Source organism: Panthera uncia, chromosome B4 (assembly GCF_023721935.1).
Source record: "Panthera uncia isolate 11264 chromosome B4, Puncia_PCG_1.0, whole genome shotgun sequence".
NCBI classification, from domain to species: Eukaryota; Metazoa; Chordata; class Mammalia; order Carnivora; family Felidae; genus Panthera; species Panthera uncia.
The window spans coordinates 71069559-71092288 of record NC_064809.1 but is presented as its reverse complement, the minus strand read 5'-3'; the positions used below and the strand labels follow the sequence as shown (position 1 = coordinate 71092288).

At 36.9% G+C, this 22730-nt stretch overlaps 1 protein-coding gene across 1 annotated transcript in view; it reads right to left on the bottom strand.

Annotated features, from left to right (window-relative positions):
- Nucleotides 1-22730, bottom strand: part of ARID2 (AT-rich interaction domain 2) — a 166880-nt gene that overhangs the window by 5822 nt on the left and 138328 nt on the right. The window contains exons 17-20 of the mRNA XM_049626673.1: nt 11441-11579; nt 11262-11347; nt 9403-9526; nt 9224-9315 (exon numbers count right to left, since the gene is read on the bottom strand). Coding sequence (XP_049482630.1) covers nt 9224-9315; nt 9403-9526; nt 11262-11347; nt 11441-11579 — 441 coding nt within the window. The remainder of the gene's footprint in view (nt 1-9223; nt 9316-9402; nt 9527-11261; nt 11348-11440; nt 11580-22730) is intronic.

Below are 22730 nucleotides of genomic sequence, written 5' to 3'. Positions count from 1 at the left end.
GGGGGGGGGGGGGGGGAAGGGGCAGAGAGAGAGAGAGAGAGAGAGAGAGAGAATCTTAAGCAGACTCTGCACTCAGCGCAAAGCCCCAGTGCAGCACTCAGTCTCATGAACTGAGATCATGACCTGAACTGAAATCAAGAGTCAGTAGCTTAACCAACTGAGCCACCCAGGCATCCCTCCTCTATTTCTGAACTTGGATGTTTCGTTATATGGGTGGTTCACTCTGTGATGGTTCATGGAGCTTTATACACTTCTGCTTTTCATATTTTAGGTATGATTTATTTAAAAAATTGATTAAACAAATTGTTTTACGTTTATTTACTCTGAGTGAGCGAGCGTGTGTATGCATGCAAGCTAGTGAGGGAAAGCCAAGAAGGGAGAGAATCTCAAGCAGATTCTGCACTGACAGCATGGGTCGAACTCATGAACCATGAGATCATGACCTGAACTGAACTCAAGAGTTGGATGCTTAAACCAAATATGCCGACCAACCAGGTGGTCCTAAACAAATTTTTAAATGAATTATGAAATTCCTACAATTTTTTCTAGAAAAGAAATAAAGTCCTATAAAACTTTTAAAGTAACTTAAATAATTTGAAAAGATATATGCACCCCTGTTTATTGCAGCATTATTTGCAATAGCCAAGATACAGAAGCAACCCAATTGTCCATCCATAGATGAATGGCTAACAAAGATGTGGTGTAAGTACATGCATGCACACACACACACACACACACACACACACACACACACACACACACACTGGAATATTAGTCATAAAAAGAACGAAATCTTGCCACCTGCAACAATATGGGTGGACCTACAGGGTATTATGCTAAGTGAAAAAAGTCAGAGAAAGACAAATACCATATGATTTCACTCATGTAGAATTTAAGAAACAAAACAAATGAACAAACAGAAAAGAGACAAAAAACAGACCCTTAAATACAGACAACAAATTGGTGGTTGCTAGTGGGGAGGTAGGTGAGGGGATGAGTGAAATAGTTAAAGGGATGAAAAGTACACTTATACTGATGACCACTGAGTAATGTACAGAATTGTTGAGTCATTGTATCATACACCTGAAACACTTACATTATACTTCAATAATAAAAAACTTACAAAGTGGGATCAAATCGTTTTCCTCCTATATTGATGAATATTTTGATAAAGAAAAAAACTTTCAAAAACTTCACCAATTACAGTATTTTTTCAAATTGATAGTTTAAAAATATTTAAAAATTTATTTTTAAAATAGTATTATTTAAAAAATATTTTACTTTGTTTTTAAAGTTTATTTATTTTTGAGAGAGACAGTGTGAGTGGGGAAGGGGGGGAGAGAGAGAGAGAGAGAGAGAGAGAGAGAGAGAGAGGTACAGAGGATCTGAAGCGGGCTCCATGCCGAGAGCAGACAGCCTGAGGCAGGACTCAAACCCACAAATTGCGAGATCATGACCTGAGCTGAAGTCAGATGCTTAACTGACTGAGCCAAATAGGCGCCCCAAAAGTATTCTTTATTATTATGTCACACGGATAAAACTTAGATTAATTTTAAATCACCAGGATGACTTTAAGGTAACAACTTCTTTTTTCTTCTTTCTTTCCCTTCTTTCTTTTCTTTCTTTCTCTTTCTTTCTTTCTTTCTTTTTCATTAAATTATTTATTTATTTATTTTTGTAAGTAGTATCTACATCCAACATAGGGGCTCGAATCCACAACCTCAAGATCAAGAATCACATGCTCCACCAACTGAGCCAGCCAGGTGCCTTGTAACAATTTCATTTTTGATATAAATTAATATCTTCTACTTTTTGGGTTTTTAAAGAAATAAGCACTCACTAGATAAACAAAATATGCCCATTTTGTTGTATAAAATGGTATTCTTTCAATTTCAAATTTCAAGGTTTTTATTTTATGTTTTACAAAGGATAAACATTGTGTCACTTTAATATACTTAATAGATAAGAAAAAATAATTTGTAAGTAGCATTAGTCAACACAATTTAAGACACTCAGCAGTTTGACAGAGTTTTTTCTTCTGTCCTTCCCAAAACGGTACCAAAATGATTTAAAGAAAATTTTCTGAAGAAATAAACCAGAAAAGCTTAGGACTACCGGAGGGTGAGGGATCAACTGAACAAAAATGAGGTCCTCTTGGTTCCCCTCTCCCATTCTGTTTCCAGAACACAGGATTTCACATTGACCCTCCTCCAAACTGCCCACCTCCAAAGGCAAGAAAATCAGAGATTCTTCTCTGGAGAAACAAAATCTCTCTTTAGAGACTGATATTTGAAGAGCTTCTAATAAACAAATTGGATCATTAGGGATCACCAAAAATGGCAATCACCAGTGACAAGTGGAGATCACATACTCAGAGCTTCCGATTAGCATGTTGATATTTTATTCTTAATTTAAAACATGAAGCCTGAATGCTCATTTGAGGAATTTACTTTTTTTGAGAGAGAAGAGAGAAAGAGAGAGAGAGAGAGAGAGAGAGAGCGAGCACAGGGAAGAGGGGAAGAGGGAGAGAAAGAATCCCAAGCAGGCTCCACACTCAGTTCAGAGCCCAACGCAGGGCTTGGTCCCAGGACCTGAGCCTGAGCCGAAAGCAAGAGTTGGGTGCTCAACAGACTGAACCACTATTGTGTCCTTTATTTGAAGAATTTGGAGGAAACAGAAAAAAATTTAACAATCCTAGCACTGATATCCTCAGAGAGATGAGAAAGCATTGTATTCAACATATGAACAGGGTGTTATAAAACAGCAACACTGGCATTCAGAGCTCTTAGAAATTAAAGCAGGATAGGCTAAGTAAGAATTCAAGAGTTGATGACAAAGTCAAGGAAATTCCCAGGAAATACATTAAACAGACAAAAATGAAAGCTAAGAGAGAAAAGAAAACTAGAGGATTAATCTGTGAGGGTCTAGCATCCAAAAAACTTAAGTTCAGAAATGGGGAATAGGGTCAATGGTTGGCAGGGAATTATAAAAAGAGACATTCAAGAAAAATTCCCATCTTGAAGGACATGAATCTCCTGATTGAAAGGATTCATTGAAATGAAATGCCCACTTCAATGATCACAACAACAAAACACCTACACTAAGACACAACATCATAGAATTTCAGAATATCAGAAATTAAGGGGAAAAAAAGATCTTGAACACTTCTAGGGGAGAAAATAGATCACAAACACAGGAATGGGAACCAGAAAGTTACAGACTTCTTAACAGCAAAGCTGAATGCTAGAAGACATTAGACAATGCCCTCACAGACTTTAAGAAAAAAAAAAAAAATGGGGCGCTTGGGTAGCTCAGTCAGTTGAGCATCCGATTTCAGTTCAGGTCATGATCTCACAGCTCGGAGTTTGAGCCCCACATAGGGCTCTGTGCTGACAGCTCGGAGCCTGGAACCTGCTTCAAATTCTGTGTCTCTCTCTCTCTTTCTCTCTGCCCCTAACCCACTCAAATTCTGTCTCTGTCTCTCTCAAAAAAAAATGAACTTAAAAAAAAATGACTTTTCAATCTGGAATTCTAAATCTAGCCAAACTGTCATGAGTAAGAATAGGCTAAAGACATTCTCAGACCTGTGGAGTTTAATATTGGAGGATATGCTTTAGCACGATGAGGGAGTAAGTCAAGTAAAGGAAATAATTTGAATACAAGAGAAAGGGATTCAATATTGAAGGAATTCCTGAGAATGGCTATGTACTAGGCTTAGAAAGCAAGCTGTCTAGACTGTAGGGGAAAAAATGTAAAGGTGAGAGAGGTTTAACAACTGTGTTTGGGCATCTGGATAGCTTATATATGGGCTTGAGAAATAATTGTAATATATAGAGAAATCACCATTAGGTCCATAAAAAGCTAAACAAAAAGCAAGACAATCATTAACCCCAGAAATACAAAGAAAGAAAGAAAACTTTAATAACAGTAGCACTTGGATGAGCATCAAACAATCTGACAATATCTGATTTAAGATTTAACCGAAAACTGTGATGTAACAATGTTATGAGCAAAGGAAAAGCAGGGGAAAGAGAGGTTTTAAGAGTATTCAATTCTTTAGAAAGAATATCAACAGTTAATGTGTAAAACGGGTAAACTATGAAATAGTAACATAAGAATATTATTTAGAAATATGGAGGCAAGTACCAGAAAAATTAGTTCGAACTGTTGAAAGCTCCCTGTTGAAGGTCGGTAGGAGGAGATAAGTAGAGGACTACTATATTCCATTATAAGCTTTATATTACCATTTAATTTTTTAAATTAATCTTTATAGCTTTATTGATATAATTCATATACCATACAAATCACCCAGTTAAGTGTACGATTCGGTGGTTTTTGTAGAATATTCACAGAATTGTCTACCATCACCATGGTTTTAGAATATTTTCATCCTTCCAAAAAGAAACCTAATACCCATTAGCAGTCACTCCCCATTTCCCCCCAAATTCCTTTGTAGTTGTTTCAATTCCCTACTTTCTTTTGTGTATATACCCAGAAGTGGAATTGCTAGATCAAATAGCAATCCTATATTTAATTTTTAGAAGAACCAAAATACTGTTTTCCACAGTGGCTGTACCATTTTATATTTCTATCAGCAATGCACAGGGGTTCCAATTTCTCCACATCTATGTCAACACTTGTTTTCTTTTTCTTTTTCTTTTTTTTTTTTAGAGAGACAGAGAGAGCGAGAGATAGCACAGCTCAGGAGAGGGGAAGAGGGAAAGCGAGAGAATCTTAAGCAAGCTCCATAGTTAGTATGGAGCCCAACACGGGGCTTGATCCCAGGATCCCAGGATCATGACCTGAGCCGAAATCAAGAGTCAGACACTCAACCTACTGAGTCCCTAAATAATAACCATCCTAATAACTGTGAAGTGGCTCTCACTGTGGTTTGATTTGTGCTTTTCTAACAATCAATAATGTTGAGCATCTTTCCATGTGCTTACTGGCCATTTGTTTATCTTCTCTGGTGAAATGTCTATTCAAGTCCTTTGACCATTTTTATTTTGTTATTTTATTGTATTTCATTTTTCGCTAAGTTTATTTTCAGAGAGAGAGGGAGGGAGAAAGGGTGCACATGAGTGGGGGAAGGGTGGGGGGGGGCAGAGAAAGAGAATCCCAAGTAGGGATTCTATGTGGGACTTGAACTAACAAACCCTGAGATTATGACCTGAGCTGAAATCAACAGTTGGATGCTTAACTGACTGAGCCACCCAGGTGCCCCTGCCCATTTTTAAAATCAGATTGTTTTATGTTGTGGAGTTTTAGGAGTTTCTTATATATTCTAGATTTTAACCGTTTTATCATATATGTAATTTGCAATTATTTTCTGCCATTCTGTTATTCTGTTAATAATGTCCACTGGTGCATAAGTTTCTAATTTTGATAAAGTTCAATTTATTTTTCATTTTGTTGCCTACACCTCTGGTGTCATATCCAACAAATTACTGCCAAATCCAATGTCATGAAGTTTCCTCAGATGTTTTAAGAGTTTTACAGTTTTAGCTCTTATTTCTAGATCTTTGATCCATTTTGAGTTAATTTCTGTATGTGGTGTTAGGTAAGGGTTCAACTTTGTTCTTTTGCATGTGAATATCCAGTTTTCCCAGCTCCATCTGTCTTTTTCTCCTTGAATGGAGAACTGGCACCCTAATACAAATCATTTGACCATATATGCCAGGACTTATGTCTGGGCTCTATTCTTCCACTGATTGATTATTATGTCTCTCTTTATGCCAGTAATACATTGTTTGGATTACTGTAGCTTTGTTGTAAATTCTGAAATCAGACACTGTGGGTCCTCCAACTTTGTTCTGTTTCAAGATAGCTGTGACTATTCAGGGTTCCATGAGATCACATACGAAGGTTAGAATGGATTTTCCTATTTCTGTAAAAAAATATCATTGGGATTTTGATAGGGATTTTACTGAACGTGCGGATCGCTGTGGGTAGTATGGACATCTTAACTATATTAAGTCTTCCAATCCATGAACACAGAATATCTTTCTATTTTTGTCTGCTTTGATTTCTTTCAGCAATGTTTTCTAGTTTTCAGTGCACAAGTCTTCCACCTCCTTGGTTAAATGATTCCTAAGTATTTTATTTGACTGATATATTGTAAATGGAATTATTCTCTTTTTTCACTTCATTATTAGCATATAGAAAAGTACCATTTGATTATTAAATAAGACCCACATATTCTATTGATAAAGGTATATGAATCAAAAGGAAGAGATATATATTGCAATACTCCAGAGCTCAAAATTAATCAGAATGGAGATAAACTGCATTTAAACATTTTACATTATTCCAACTAGATTCTGCACTTCAAATTTAAAAACGTTGACATTTCATACTGTTCAGTATACTGTACAAGACTGAAGGTAAATTTCCACATATCTTCCTATCAACCTGCAATTTTCTTATTGCAGAGTTGGTTTTAGTCTAAAAAAAAATCATACTCTGTTACTTATTCCACCAGAGATGGGAAATCTCAACAGAGAATAATCTTTTGCAGCTGATGTCCTATACTCTCTTTTTCACATATATAGGTTGCCAGATTCTGTAAGTATTCTTGCTAAGCCAAAATCTACATCTGGAGATGTCTGAGTGAGGTTCTGCAGTTCAACCTGGACTGGGAGGGTGAACGGTAAGAATTTAATGGATTGTTTTAATTCTTTTGGTTCTGCTATTCTAAGATCATAGTAACTGAAGATGTCAGAAGATGTTTGGAAAGTTCAGAGTTATATAGAAAATGACACTATCAACAACAAAACAAAAACAGCAAAATGAAAACTTTGGCTCAATAATTACATTAGATCTAGCCAAAGTGGCTCTGCTATAAGCCTAAGAATGTGCAATTTGAATGAGGTAAAATGCTAAGTTGTAAAATTTACTTTTATTTATTTTAAAGTTTATTTATTTGAAGAGAGTGGGGAAGGGACAGAGAGAGAAAGAGAGGGAGAGAGAGAGAGAGGGAGCAAGGCAGAGAGAGAAAGAGAGGGAGGAAGGGAAAGAGAGACAGAGGGAGGGAGGGAGGGAGGGAGAGAGAATCCCAAGGAGACTCCGTGTTGTCGGTGCAGAGCCTGACATGGGGCTCAAACCCATGAACCGTGAGATCATGACCTGAGCTGAAATCAAGAGTCAATGCTTAACCGACTGGACCACCCAGGCACCCCATATAATTTACTTTTAGAATTCGAATTATCTACACAAATTCTAGATCTCTAGAACTCCAGAAAAGAATGAATTTGTGAGACTTCTTTCCTTCCATGTGTCTATCAATCAAATACTTATCGAATTGCTATTACATTCCAAACACTACGGTAGGCACGGAGGACACAGAAATGAAAAATCAATATTCAATCCCTGCTTTCAAAGATCTCACCATCTAGGGTGGTAAAACACAATGTGTGAGGTGGACGTGAGGGATGTCAGAGGTGGGCTAGTGAGGAAGATGTCAGGAGGGGAAGAGGTAACCCCTGAGTTGAATCTTAAGGACGAATAGAAATTAGAAATTATCTACACATGGTAAGTACTGTGCCAGGTGTTCAGGCCACAAAGATTAATCAGAGAATGTTTACACATAGGTCAGTAGATGAAAAAAGCCATACAAAAACTATTTACAACACAAGATTAAATATTACGAGACAGGTTAAAAGAACAGAGAAGAACAAACGCTATGGGGCAGGGGAACATGGCACAGGAGGCAGCACACAAAAGCTGCTACCTGAACTGAATCATGAAGGGTTTCCAGATAATCAACAGACCACCACAGGGTAAGTATTGGAACAAAAGGTACCAAAGTGCAACGTGAAAGCGTCTAGCACGATTAGGAATCTGCACATGGCTTAGTTAGGCTGGAACTGAAATACAGGCTATGGACCACAGAGGGAGAGGGAAATACAGTAAGAAAAGGAGAAGAAACCATGTCACAAATGAAGAAGATGCTGGTGTTCTTATATGGTTACTACCCTTCATATTTCTTTTTTTGTGAAAAACTGCTTATTTTTCTTTTTGAATGTTAAGAATTCTTCTCATTCATCTGTGAGAACACTGTATACACTAAGACACAGTAACTCTGGCATTGCAAATACTGTTTTTTAAACTTTAGTTTTAAGTGTTTTCATCTTTAATTTACTGAAGTTTGATATACTCAAATTCATTGCTTTTTCTTTTGTAATTGATACCACTGTTTTTATGTTGGGAAAATCCAGTTGGATGGTTACTGCAAGAAATATAAAAGGACCAAAGCAAGGTCAAAATGCAGGGAGTGGGGAGAACTGAGGTAGATTCAGGATATATTTAGGAGATAGGACTAATAGTATTTAAGAGGAGAGAAACTCAGAGAAAAAGTCCCTAACTAGAAGTCAGGATGCCTCAGAGGACAACTTCTCAAGAAAAGAGCCTGAGTCAGTTGAAAACACAGAAGGAATTCTAGAAAATTACAAACAAGCTTCAAGGGAGACAAAGTCCAAAAGTAACCAACAGAACATTCCACATTTGCTCTCTTAGAATTATTGATTCTAGTTTCTACAGATCTATAAAATCCTGAGTTTCCTCTTGCTTAAGTTCATAAGAAAGTAAGTTTTAAACTTTGATGGCTTCATTAAAATGTCAATTACCGAACTAAATTCCATTCTAATTCCACTGGATTCAAATGACACACATTCACTTTCCAACTGATCCTAAGGTTTCCCTTTAGTAAATCCACTTTTTGCTCTGAATTCTATGGCCAGAAAGATTAACTTAATAAAACAAATTAAAAGAACACCTTCTAGTTGTTTCAACGTCTACTTTTTTGGCTTTTATGTATCTATTTTTAAAGTTTATTTATTTATTTTGAGAGAGAGAGAGAGAGAGAGAGAGAGAGAGAGAGATAGCGTGAGTGGGGGAGGGGCAGAGAGAGGGAGAGACAGAGAATCCCAAGTAGACTCCATACTGCCAGTGCAGAGCCAGATGTGGGGCTTGAACCCACAAACCCCAAGATCATGACCCAAGCTGAAATCAAGGGTTGGATGCTCGACTGACTGAGCCACCCAGGTGCGCCTACATTTTTGGCTTTCGAAATCATGTTGGTCTGATGTTGGCATAAGCTTTTGGACATATTCACAAAATTGATGAGAAAAACAGTGAATAAAACACAGTTATCTAGTTTTATTAACTCACATGTAGAAGTAAAATAATCTAAATTCACTTTGGCTGTAGAAAACAGATTACTCACCTGCGACCACATTCTGAATATTTACCAATATTTTTTAATATTAAGGCAGCTGTTAGTCGGATGTGTTTAGTTATTGGTCCCTCTTTTTCATCCTTAAAAAGAAAGGAAAAGAAAAGAATAAAGATCTAAATCATACAGTGCTCACACCTTTACAGATAAGGCTTTCAAGGTTTGCTTACTGTAAAATCTCGAAAGACAAGGTTTCTTGATCCTCTCCTAAGGGCCATAAGGGCAGCACTGGGATGATTCACAATGGCCTTTTGTGCTCTAGGAGTTGAGCTTGTGCCCCCTACAGCAGGCTGCCTACATTGAGGAGAGAGACAGAGATTGTTAACATGATGCTGCAGACAGACTGACAAGGATGACCAACCTGCCAACCCCTCAGGTGGTTACTTTGAAACCAGATATCAGATAAACACACGCTCCAATGGCCCAGCGTTAACTTTGTTTACTTTGTGTCAGCGGAGGCAAAGGGGCTCTTAGTATCAGGGTGAGGTTTCCAGTCTTTTATTTTCCAATCTATCAATTTTAAAGCTAACAACAGATGTTCTAGTGTAGTCCATCTTTAAAGTTACTGTGCTGGTAAACAAGCAATCAAAATCAATACAACACAGTATCAGAGCTATGGAGTTCAGATTTTGAATGTAATTTGAAGATTTTAAAGGAAAAGAAAATAGTCTACAATTTGAGTTGCGAGTTATTTTTGCTAAACAGTACCTAAGAGTACAATAATATCACCTAAGAATGCGTTGGTACAGGTATAGGTCATCCAGGAAAAGAGAACCTTATGGTAGTAAGGAATTACGCTAAACACCACGTTTTCACACTAGTACTTTGTTTCATCATTATCTGATTATTTCAATCAATCCTTTCGATTTATTTCTACTGTCCTTTATGAAAGATAGAGAATGGAGGGACTGCAGAGATAGGTTTTATATAAAAGATTCAAATTATGCTAGATTTCCTTGGCCAAGCAGAAAAATTGCATCACTATCTGTTGCATTCTTGTGAGGCAATGGTGGAAAGAACAATGGACTCTCACATGAGGAAACCCTGTCTATTTCTGACCCTGTAACTACATGTATGACTTTGAAAATTTCAGTTTGCCCCTCTGTGCTTCAGGTTTCATTCACATCTGTAGTATGGGTCTATTTCTGGCACTTCTACTTTTTTTTAAATTAATTAATTTTTTGAGAGAGAGAGAGGGCCAGTGAGAGAGAGCAGGGGAAGGGCAGAGAGAGAGAGGGAGAGAGAATCCCAAGCAGGCTCTGCACTGTCAGTGCAGAGCCTGAAGTGGGGCTCAATATCACGAACTGCAAAATCATGACCTGAGCTGAAATCAAGAGTCGGGTACTTAACCAACTGAGCCATCCAGATGCCCCTTATCTTCACATTTTTGAAAGTTAAACATATGATTTAGGTTACAGAATCTATAACTAAAGGACTCAGTTAGAAACAGAATAGGAGATAAATACTATGTAAATTTAATAAGGATCTTACGGGAATCTATAACCAACTAGAACTTGACCACATGCATTACAAGTATGTGTTCATGAAATAACAGGTAAATGAATAACCATATAGTAAGTGTGATATGTATACTCTTACAATCTTCACATGACACCCTGGTCTTTCCTGAGAGAAGAAGTTGTAAGAAGAAATCTCTTTGCCATTATCAAATACATATTCAACTATTTTCTCAAAGGACAAAGAACCATACATACATTTCCAGTTTACAAAGCATTTCTCAACTATCACCTGTCACTACTTCTCATGACTTGTCTACAAATTCGAATCAAAACATTACAGTTACAAATTATTAACAGAGCATGCAGTCTAGCCAATATGAAAAGTGATGTTTAGAGAATTTAAGCAATTGGGACAGGGCCCAGGACTGGGTCACGGCAGAGCTCCACCTAGAACCTAGGTTTCTGGTCTCCTAATGCATAAGGTTGTCTTTCATTGTTACTCTGTTTTGCCTAGTTTTCCTGCTTTTTCCTTTTGCATGTACAAGAGGAAGTAAACTCATGGTCCTTACTTGGTAGAAGATTTTTGACTTCCTGCTTGTCCTGGTTCATCTTGTTTTAATCCTGCAAGCAGGGCATCTTTTGAACAGTGCTTATCCTTTTTGAGAAAGAGGAAGTAAAAGGATACGCATCAAGATCTTTAATAAACCAGAGCAGTTACTGACCAAATAGTATTAGGAAGAAAGTATACCTGTAAGTGGGTAATAAAAGAAAACCTCTGTCGCTGAAAAGGCTCACAACCTTCCCAAAGACATTGCCCTGGATACACATCTTTTCCTCCATGTTCAGTTGCTGCATGGTAGAAAACCTGTGAGGGTGTCTGAAACCACCTACAAAAAATAAAATTGGTAGAAATTTTCTGACATTTGGATACATCTTTTGTAAATTAGAAAACCTGCTCTACTAATACAAAAGCCCAAGATCAATATACAGCAATACTAAACAAAATAGTATAGGCAAATCTCACATTCAGTTCATTTCAAAGAGTATTTTTAAACGATTTTGAAAATTTTGCTGTTTACATTTCTAAATCAAATCATTCAACTATACTGAAGACTTTTGGTAATTTGTTTTAAGTTTAATAGGCCTCATTTGCAAATCCCTACCTTCAATGAAAGTCAGCTAAGAATCTCTTTAAAGAAAGTATCACTTTAAAAACAAAACAGAGAAATAATTTTACAAACAAATACCATACTCTGTTATACCTTTAGAAAATGTTTCAGCATTTACTAGATTTCATATTACATATAATAAACTCCAGCATATTAGTTCTAACAATGTAAATGCTACAAATTTTGTTAAGTCTGGCTTTTTAGTTGAATTCACATTTTGTTTGTCCATCTCTCATTTCTCCAACATTATACTCACTCACATATCTGGGGGCTTAGCAATACAAATGTCTGAGTGGGTAAGTGGCCAAGGACACAAACCTGAAGAAAGTCAGATACTATTTTCCTTTACTAATTAGAATACATGGCAATGAAAAGAGAATACTGGAATCCAGACAGCAAAGAATACATAAAAGCCTTCTATTGCTAATTAGTAACTCAAATATCTGCATAATGAATATCTTTAAAGTTTATGGCAGAGCTCTCTTAAGACTTGATTTTTTACGCATGTCATAAAAGTATGTCTATATATAAACTAGTTTTTAATGTGCAGTATTTATACAATATTTCAAATTAGTAATCCTTCAGGAGATGACAGACATTTTAAAATAAATAAGTTTGAATTAAGAGTAATTAAATATTGAATTATAAAAGACAATGTCAAAAATCATATCATTCATATTCATTTATATGAATATGTTCCAAAAGTTTATTGTGAAGCTGTAATGGCTTAGAAAAATTAATATTGTTAAAATGTCCATACTACCCAAAGCAATCTACAAATTGAATGCAATCCTATCAAAATTCCAATGACATTTCCTGCAGAAATAGAACAATCTTAAAATTTATATGGAAACACAAAAGATTCAGAATAGCCAAAGAATCTTGAGAAAGAACAACATAACTGGAGGCATCACACTCTCTGACTTAAAACTATATTATAGGGGCGCCTGGGTGGCGCAGTCGGTTAAGCCTCCGACTTCAGCCAGGTCACGATCTCGCGGTCCGTGAGTTCGAGCCCCGCGTCGGGCTCTGGGCTGATGGCTCAGAGCCTGGAGCCTGTTTCCGATTCTGTGTCTCCCTCTCTCTCTGCCCCTCCCCCGTTCATGCTCTGTCTCTCTCTGTCCCAAAAATAAATAAAAAACATTGAAAAAAAAAATTTAAAAACAAACAAAAAAAAAAACACAAAAAAAAACTATATTATAAAGCTACAGTAATGAAAACAGTATGGTATTGGCATAAAAACAGACACACAGATCAATGGAACAAAATAAAGAGACCAGAAGTAAACCCATACATATATGGCTGATTAATTTATGACAAAGGAGCCAAGGATATACAATGGGGGAAAGGACTGTCTCTTCAATAAATGGTTTTCGGAAAACTGGACAGCCACATGCAAAAGAATGAAACTGAACCACTATTTTACACCACACACAAAAATTAACTCAAAATGGATCAAAGACTTGAATGTAAGACCTGAAACTATAAAACTCCTAGGAGAAAACACAGGTGGTAAGCTCTTTGGTATCAGTCTTGGCAATGATTTTTTTGGATTTGATACTGACAGCAAAGGCAACAAAAAGCAAAACTTAGTAAGTGGGACTATATCAAACTAAAAGCTTCTGCACAACAAAGGAAAGGCAACTTATTTAATGGGAGAAAGTATGTGCAAATCATATATCTAATAGGGAATTAATATCTAAAATATATGAAGAACTCATGCAACTCAATAGTGAAAAATAACCCAATTAAAAACTGGTATAGGATCTTGGGGCACCTGGGCGGCTCAGTTGGCTGAGTGTCTGACTCCTGATTTCAGCTCAGGTCAATGATCCCAGGGTCATGGATTGAGCCCTGCGTCGGGCTCTGTGCTGAGCTTGGAGCCTACTTAAGATTCATTCTCTCTCTCCCTCTGCTCTTTCCCTGCTTGGCGGGTGCGCTCGCTCGCTCGCTCTCTCTCTCTCTCTCTCTCTCAAATAATAATTTAAAAAAACTGGTAGAGGATCTGAATAAATATTTTTCCAGAGAAGATAAATGGATGGCCAACAGGTACACAAAAGGGGGCTCAACACCACTGTTACAGAAGTGCAAATCAAAACCACAATGAGATTTCACCTCACAGGCCTGTCAGAATGTCTAGTATAAGAAAAAAAAAAAAAAATTGACAAGTGTTGGTGATGGTGCAGAGAAAAGGGAATGTTCATGCACTGTTGGTAGGAATGCAAAATGGTGCAGCCATTATGGAAAACAGTATGAAGGTTCCTCAACAAATTAAAAATATAATGACCATATGATCCAGTAGTCCTACTTCTGGGTATTTATCTGAAGAAAATGAAAACACTAATTAGAAAAGATATACACATCCCTATATTCATTGCAGTATTATTTATAAAAGCCAAGACATGGAAGCAACCTAAGTGTCCACTGACAGATGAATGGATAAAAAAGGTGGTGGTTGGTGTACATATATGCAATGAAATATTACTCAGCCATGAAAAAGAACAAAATCTTGCCATCTGCGACAACATGGATGGACCTAGAGGGTATTAGATAAAGTGAAATAAGTCAGAGACAGCCAAATACTGTATGATCTCACTTATACATGGTATCTTAAAAAAACCCAACTAAGCTCACAGACAAGGAGAACAGACTGGTGGTTGTCAGGGGTGGGGGGTGATGGGTGGGCAAAATGGGTGAAGGGAACAAAAGATACAAACTTCTAGTTATAAAATTAGTCATGGGATATAACAACAAAGAAGAGCTTATTGTGAAACTGAAGTTAATAAGTACATTTTCACTTTTGGAAGTTCTTTTAATTTTTAGTACTCACAATATGACTGGAGATCTAATGATTGTCACCAGGAGGCATTTCTTATTGTGTTTTTAAGATTTTGCCTAAATACTATAAATTATTAATGGAAAAGTAAAGGTGTTTGTGCAAGCGCATGTGCACACACACATACACCCAAATCCAAATGTACTGTTACTAGTCACTAGTCAAAATGATACCTGTATTGAAACTATTCTGTAGTACATTAAATTTTTACAATACACAAAATTGATGAATTTACCAGTCACCAGCAAAAGGGATAAAGTTAGTGCTTCTTGAAACCAACTTAAATTACTAACTATATAAAACTGTGTATATATACAGTTTTAAGATTACAGGGAGTTTCAAGTGTTCATCACTTTCCCTGCCCAGCACAGAGTCTATTATTTCCCTCTTATCTACTACCTTTCCCCTCAGTCTATTTTCTATTTATGCGACTACTCCAGTCATACAAACCACTCACTGATAATGGTACAAGGTGAAGTTCTAGTATAACTATGAATGGAGTTGGCTGCAGTGATCATGTAAGGGCGGAAAGGAGTTAAGGTTTCCAAATACGTTCGTAAATGGAATATCTGGATTTCTAAAGCTTAAATGTAACTTCAAGGTAAAACAGATACTGAATTTTCCGAATCTTATGGATTTTTCTGGAATGGGGTAGGGGAGAAAATAAAGGTGGGATGCCACTACTGCTTACTAGCGTGTCTAGAACAATCTTCCTTACTACTACCTTTCCATCAATAACCTACCCTTGCCACCCAAAATAAAAAAACATGTTCATTTAAAGAAGCCAGAGAAATCGAAGAGTATCCAAACAAAAATAAAAATTCCCTGTGACTTAATTACACCTATATGGTGTATTTATATGAATTCAAAGAACGCCTTTCACTAAGACACTTTACTATTATCTGACACGTGCAATGTGAATGGCACTCCCCTCCCCCTGGTCCCCTGATGTGCACAACCACGTGGAAGCACTGGGCAAGCAACATTTCTGAAACGCATTCTACTTACTGGTAATCTTCCTTTCAGGGTGGTTATGAGGCTTAAATCTGATGATCCACGTAAAGTCATTTGGCAAATATTAGGCCAACAATAAGTGAGAGCTATTATCATGATCACTAGAAGTAGTCACAGCAGTCAGTGATGGCACTAGTGACTCTTGTCTTTTCACCTTGCCCATATGACTCACCTCCTACCCTGAGACCTTGTCCACAACTATTCCAAAACTGCCAAGCCTTGCCCCATAGAGTTTAGTCCACCTCCAAGTTAATGCTCCCGACTAGTAAGTGATTGTCATCATTACTTGCGACTCACTTTAATGATTTCTGCTCCTGAAAACATTCCCCACAGAAACTGCTCCAAACCTTTCACCTTTTGTTAAACACTAAACTTCAACCTGATTATTTCAGAGTTTGTCTTCCCCTGCATACTGTGAGTCTGTGAATTCAGGGATATTACCTTATTGTTATATGTTTGAAAAAAAGGGCAAATTACTGAAATAATTTAAGTTTATTCTAGGAGAACTGCCTTAACTTCTCTATATTAAATTTTCTGTCATTACTCCCACGTCCCCCTTCCCTTGGATCTTGGCCAGAAGTAGCGACTATTTCCAAGGTTAATTCCTTCACCTGTATATGGTGAATATATATGGAATCTGTTATATTCCTTCATAAACTACCTCCTCTTTTGCATCTTCTATCTTTTCCTTTCTACTGAACCCTACACCTTTCTAAAAAAAGTTTATTTATTTTGAGAGAGAGCGCACGCACGTGAGTGGGGAAGGGGCAGAGAGAGACAGCTTAGTGTGGAGCCCCATGCAGGGCTCTATCTCACAACAGGAAGATCACGACCTGAGCCACTATCAAGAGTCAGACGCTTAACCAACTAGGCCATCCAGGTGCCCCATTAACCCTATACTTAAGTGTAACAATATATATGCTATTCCAACTAAAACAACAGAAACATTTTCCCTTTGACCTCATTACTTTCACAAAAGATAGGAACTCAATTTACAGTATCTGGCAAAGCAATGCTCAATTTAATTAATATTTAACACATTTATTACTGTAACTACATCTGACAATTTTTTTCCCCGTCACTGGCCATTTTTCAAAGATACATATTATTTTCAATTACATCATCAATACAATATATAATGGCTAGTTCCCTGCTTTACATAAATAACTGCAGTTGAAGCTCAGGATTCATTTTTATTCCTTCATTTAAACCCCCTTCACCAAATTCCTTTTTCTTTTAGCTGTTTGTTTCAACTGAACAAATTTTGCATAAGGCACTTAGTAGGTCCAAGTTTCCTGATTCCAGCTACCCTAAGCAGCAGCTTCAGGCTAAAACACTTGCAGTCAGGCTCTGTGCTGGCAGCTCAGAGCCTGGAACCTGCTTCAGATTCTGTCTGCCTCTCTCTCTCTCAAAAATAAATAAATCATTAAAAAAAAAAAAAAAGGCTAAAACACTTTTCACCTGAAAATAAAGCCAACCATTACTTTATTGGTGTTATTTATACAATGATTATTACTATCACATTTCCTAGCATTAATCAACTTCTTAGGCATCATAAACACGTAAGTAAATGAAATAAATAAAGCATATTTTTTCTACTACCTTAAAGATTTTATTATTTAAAAGCCTACAATCTTTTCAGGTTATATATATTAATTATACATAATACACATGATTTTAATAATTTACCATATTTAAAAGAACAATTTAGAAACAAACAACAGAGCTAAGATTGTTTCCTTTGTTTTTAAAACATAAATAAAAGGGCTGAAAATAGCACTTTAGTTCAGATATTTTCATTTAAAGTTTTCTTCGTTGCTCAAGTTCTTGGCAGGCTGTTTTTAATGACCAAAAAGGATTCCATGTCCCTCTTAATAGCCCTCCGGCTGGAAAAACATTTAACTTGACTTGAAACATATGGGATATGTATATTTTTAATAGGAAAATTCTAGTTTAAAAGTAAGATGTGCATTTAAATGTTAATAAATGCACATAAATGATAGTACTATACATCAAAAAATCTACACTGCAAGAACAGTTTTTAAAAAAGTTATATTGTTAATTATAAAACAATTAACTTTTACTTCAACCTTTGACATCAGTTATACACAGATAATACTCTATGGCCAAAGAAATACCAAAGGTATACATTATTTTATATTCAAATGAGACTTGGTAACAAGCTGCTAAAATTTGGGGAAAAAAACCCAAACCAACAATGATGCTTGGGAGACTTACCAATTTTATTATATATCCAGTTGTAAAAGTTCAAAATGGAAAAACAAAAAAAGACAACTAACTTTATTATTAAAAGAATTTAATTTATTGCCTTAATAGAGGACTAAAAATTACAAGTGCAAACTGGACAGCCCCAAGCCAGCATGGGTGTTCTTGGAAAATTTCTAAATGCCTGGTCGCTACAGCACCCTCCACCTCTGCCACAGCCAGTCCAGATTCAAAGCCACAGGTGAGAACAACTGACTGATTGGCCTAAATGCCAAAGGTAATGCAGAAGAAAGCAAGTATTTGGCCTTTTCCTTTCTTCCTCCCTCCCTCCCTTCCTTTCTTTCTTTTCTTTTTTCTTTTTTTGGCTTTTGTAGAGAGAGAGAGGTCCTGCCTTCTAGTAGGACTCAAATTATGGGAAATATCTCAAACATAGGAAGGAAGTTCAGATGGGAGATAACCAAAAGCAATTGTCTTTGTCCCTATCTCCTTTCCTTCTAATAATAATAATAATATGGACAATATTACAATATAAATATTATTAGCGGTATTAATAATAATAGAGGAAAGGACTTGTTTTTGCTCTTTGATCCTCTAGCACCAGCTCCTACTAACCTACTGGTCTGTGAAGCAGTCACATATTTTACATAGAAAAGCACAAAATACACTCTCAGGGACCTTGTTTAAATAAGGTCTTTCACTAAAATTTCAAGTAGCATGTGAAAATAGTATGGAAGAGGATATGCACAATTTAGGCATTTCAATAAATATGTTACATTTAATCAACCAAACATAAGCTTGGAGATAAAATAAAAAAATAAAAATGAAATAAAATAAAAATATAAACATAAAAATAATAAAAATGAATAAAAATAAAAATACGTGTGTATTTGCATGTTTTTAACAAGACAAATAAAGCATACAAATGAATTTGACAATGGATATTCCCCTGGACTCCTTGAAAGATATGGCAGTTTATCACTTCACACTGTTCTTGACAAAGCTACCTAGAGCATAAAGTACCTCCCTACTGAAATTGTTTGCTCATTACTTACTCTGTATTAGCTCTATTCAAAAACATTGCCTTATTTGATTTCTATGTCTCTTTGATAAAGGTAAAATTACCCCCACTTTACTGTAGAGACAGTAAGAAAATCAGTAGTTGCATGAGGCAGGGGCAGGGAGGGGAGGCAGTAAAGAGAGGTGAGCAGATTAAACAAACAAAGCATTTTCAGGGTGGTGACTATTCTGTATAATACTGTAAAGATGAATGTGTGATATTATGCACTGTCAAAATCCACACAACTGTATAGCACAAAGAGTGAATTCTAATATAAAAACTATGGATTTTAGCTAATAATAATGTATAAATATTACTCATCAATCATAACATATATAAGATGTTAACACTAGGGGAAACTGTGCAGGGAAGAGGGAATACATGGGGACTCTGCACTACCTGCTTAACTTTTCTATAAACCTAAAACTGCAGTTTATTATTAGCTAAAATCCATCGGTTACGTTAAGATTCAGTCTTTGCGCTATACAGTTGTGTGGATTTTGACAATGCATTATGCCACATATTCATCATTACAGTATTATACAGAATAATTTCACCACCCTGACATAAAGCTAGATTCATACTTCACTTTATGCATGAAACTAAGTTACAGATGGATCAAAAAGTTAAAAAAAATTAGGGGCACCTGGGTGGCTCAGTTGGTTGAACGTCCGACTTCGGCTCAGGTCATGATCTCACAGTTTGTGGGTTCGAGCCCCGCATCAGGCTCTGTGCTGACCGCTTGCTCAGAGCCTGGAGCCTACTTCAGATTCTGTGTCTCCTTCTCTCTCTGCCCCTCCCCCGCTCATGCTTTGTCTCACTATGTTTCTCAAAAATAAATAAATGTAAAAAAAAAAAATTTTTTTTAAAAGTTAAAAAAAAGTAAAGTACTGGAAGGGAACAAAATATGGATTATGTGACCTAAGAGTTGAGAAGATACATCTAAGCATGAAATAAAAACCATCAGTCTTTCTAGTCTGTCCACTAAAAAGTCGAGAACAATGAAAGCAATGGATACTTCCTGGAGCCTAGTCTAAATACCATTTCTCATTAAAAGACACCGGACCTCCTTGGAGAAATCTGATTCCATGTGCGGTAGGAAATGTATAAGATAAGCCTGGAACATGACATCTAAAAGAAAGCAAGGAAACCAACAAAGACTTATATTAAGATCACAACCAAAGGAACTGGGAACCAGCTTGAAAAGCCCTTTACTGGCCAAAGATGGGACAATTTGAACATCAAGAAATAGTAAATGCAAAAGGGGTACCTGAGTGGCTCAGTCGGTTAAGTATCTGACTCTTGATTTGGGCTCAGGTCACGATCTCATAGTTTATGAGATCAAGCCCTGCATGGGGTTCCATGCTAACAGTGCAGAGCCTGCTTGGGATTCTCTCTCTTCCCTTCTCTCTCTGCCCCTCCCCTGCTCACTCTCCTCCCCTCATCTCTCTTTCTGTGAAAATAAACAAATAAACACTAAAAAAAAATATATATATATAGTAACTGAAATGGACTAAAAACACTTCAAATGTTTTTAAATCATAAGTTCATTTATAAGAATACTAAAAACAAAAAACAAAATCCAAACCTCATGGTACACTTTTCAGGAGTGTAGGTAAACAACACAGTATTTTGAAAATTGGTAAATAAGACATAAGTAACGTATCTAGATTTTTGTCTAGGTACTTACTATTCCTCAGAGAAATCAAAGAATTGATAAGAAGGGACTCATACATTTTACAACTCTTAATGAAATAATGGATCTAGATAATGATCCTCAATGGCTGTTTACATCACAAAACAAGACAACAAGATATTACATATCTCCTGATAAAAGTACAAAATGCTCTCCATAAAACTCACACCAAAATCTCATCAAATATCTGGACTTAACTACCAACTACTGAGTCAGAAGTAACACGTTAGCTAAACAACACCAGTAAAATCCAGATTGTGACATTCTTAAAGGACAAAAAACTTGTGTTTATCAACAAAAACTTACAAGGAAAAAAATTAACAGAGATGAAGGGGTAACATATAGATTAAAAGATACTTCAAAGACTTCACTAAAAACAATGTTTACATCTTAGTTTCTCATTCAAATTTAAGAAAACACAAGTGGAGAAATGCAAACACAGACTGGATATTTGAAGAACTCATAATATCGAAGGGATTAATGTTATTTTTCTGCAGGAGTGTAGATTATTTATAAAAAGTAGGATCCTCATTTTTTAGGAGATAAATTCAGATTAAAAAAGCAATTATTGAAATGTGGTGTTGAAGAGTGGCTGATGAAAAGAGTCTATATTATATGAAGTAAAGAAGAATTAGAAATACAAAATGACCATGTAAAATATGGTTGTACCACAGAACTACCAACAGGTTGAATGTATACCTAAAGTCATTTTTAATTCCATGAAAGAAAAAGAACACATGATCAGTGATTTCAAATTTATATATGGAGCACTTCACAATAATGTATCAGTGAAAGAAAAAATTTTAAGTAAAATCTGATGGAAACAAAGATTCTTTGTTAAACTTTTGGTATGTTATAAAAGAAATTAGAATACAGACACTTAGTGGACAATGGCAATGACACGTATTTTTGCACTTGGTATTAAAACTAAATCTGAGAGGAGAAGGAGTTAAGACGGTGCAATAATAAGGGGACTCTGGGCTTGTCTCTTCCCTCGAACACAGCTAGATCAACATCAAATCATTTTGAAAAATTAGGAAATTGATCTGAAGATTAAGAGAACAGTCTGCATAATTTGAGGGAGAGAACGTGGTAGGTACAGAGCACAGAGAGGTGAAATGGTGAAGAGACGTGGTACAGCAGAAGGGAGGAAGCCCTTTTTGCAGGGAGGAGAAACAGGGGAGAGAGAGCAGTGCACTGGGTTTGCGCAAGAAAAGCACTGCCCCTGAAAGCAGCTACAAAGAATGAAAACAAGTGTAGGGGACTGCACAAGAAAACTGTTTCACAAAACCACACTGCCGGTTTTTATGAACAGCGAGGTACATAGTCTGAAGCTTCAGAGGTCAGCACCTGGCAGTGCTCTGGTGAGGAAAAGCGGCAGAGCCCCAGCAGCGGGCGGGCAGCACAGTCTGAGGATCCCCCGGGTCGCATGCGGATAAGTTGTTCCCCTGCTTGGGGTGCACTTGGTAGAGGCGATACAGCCCTCTACCTCCACAGGGGCCCTATACTCCGACAGGGGCCACAGACCTGCCCTGTTCACCAGTATAGGAAGAAAGACACTGGTTGAGGGCAGCAAAAACTGGCGCCAGCGTCGTGTTGGGATTTATCATAAACTCTGAGCTGCTGCTGCTGCTGCTGCTGCGTGGTCAGGTGAATGTTTTCTGGGGCACCCAGATAGCAGCCACAATGTGGTTGAGACCCTCCCACAGATCACAGTGGGTCCCAGCTGTAGGGGGTCTCTGAAGTGTGGGGTTTTGAAACACAGCAGCTCCTGAGATAAAACCCAGGAGGGTGGTGCCACCTGGCAGGCCACCTTCAGCTCTGACAGACTGAAGGTGGGGAGCTGAGAGGAGCTGGGAACAATGGAGGAGTGACTGATCACACATCTGTGAGGGCTTGAACTTCCCACTGGAGGGGCTAGAGAAATGGGTGAAGCCATTTTTACCATTAGCCCATTAGAAACGTTTGAACTCAGGGAGCTAAACAGCACCACCAAGTGGCAAAGAGAGCTGTACAAGCATGAAGTCCCACCCACTGTGC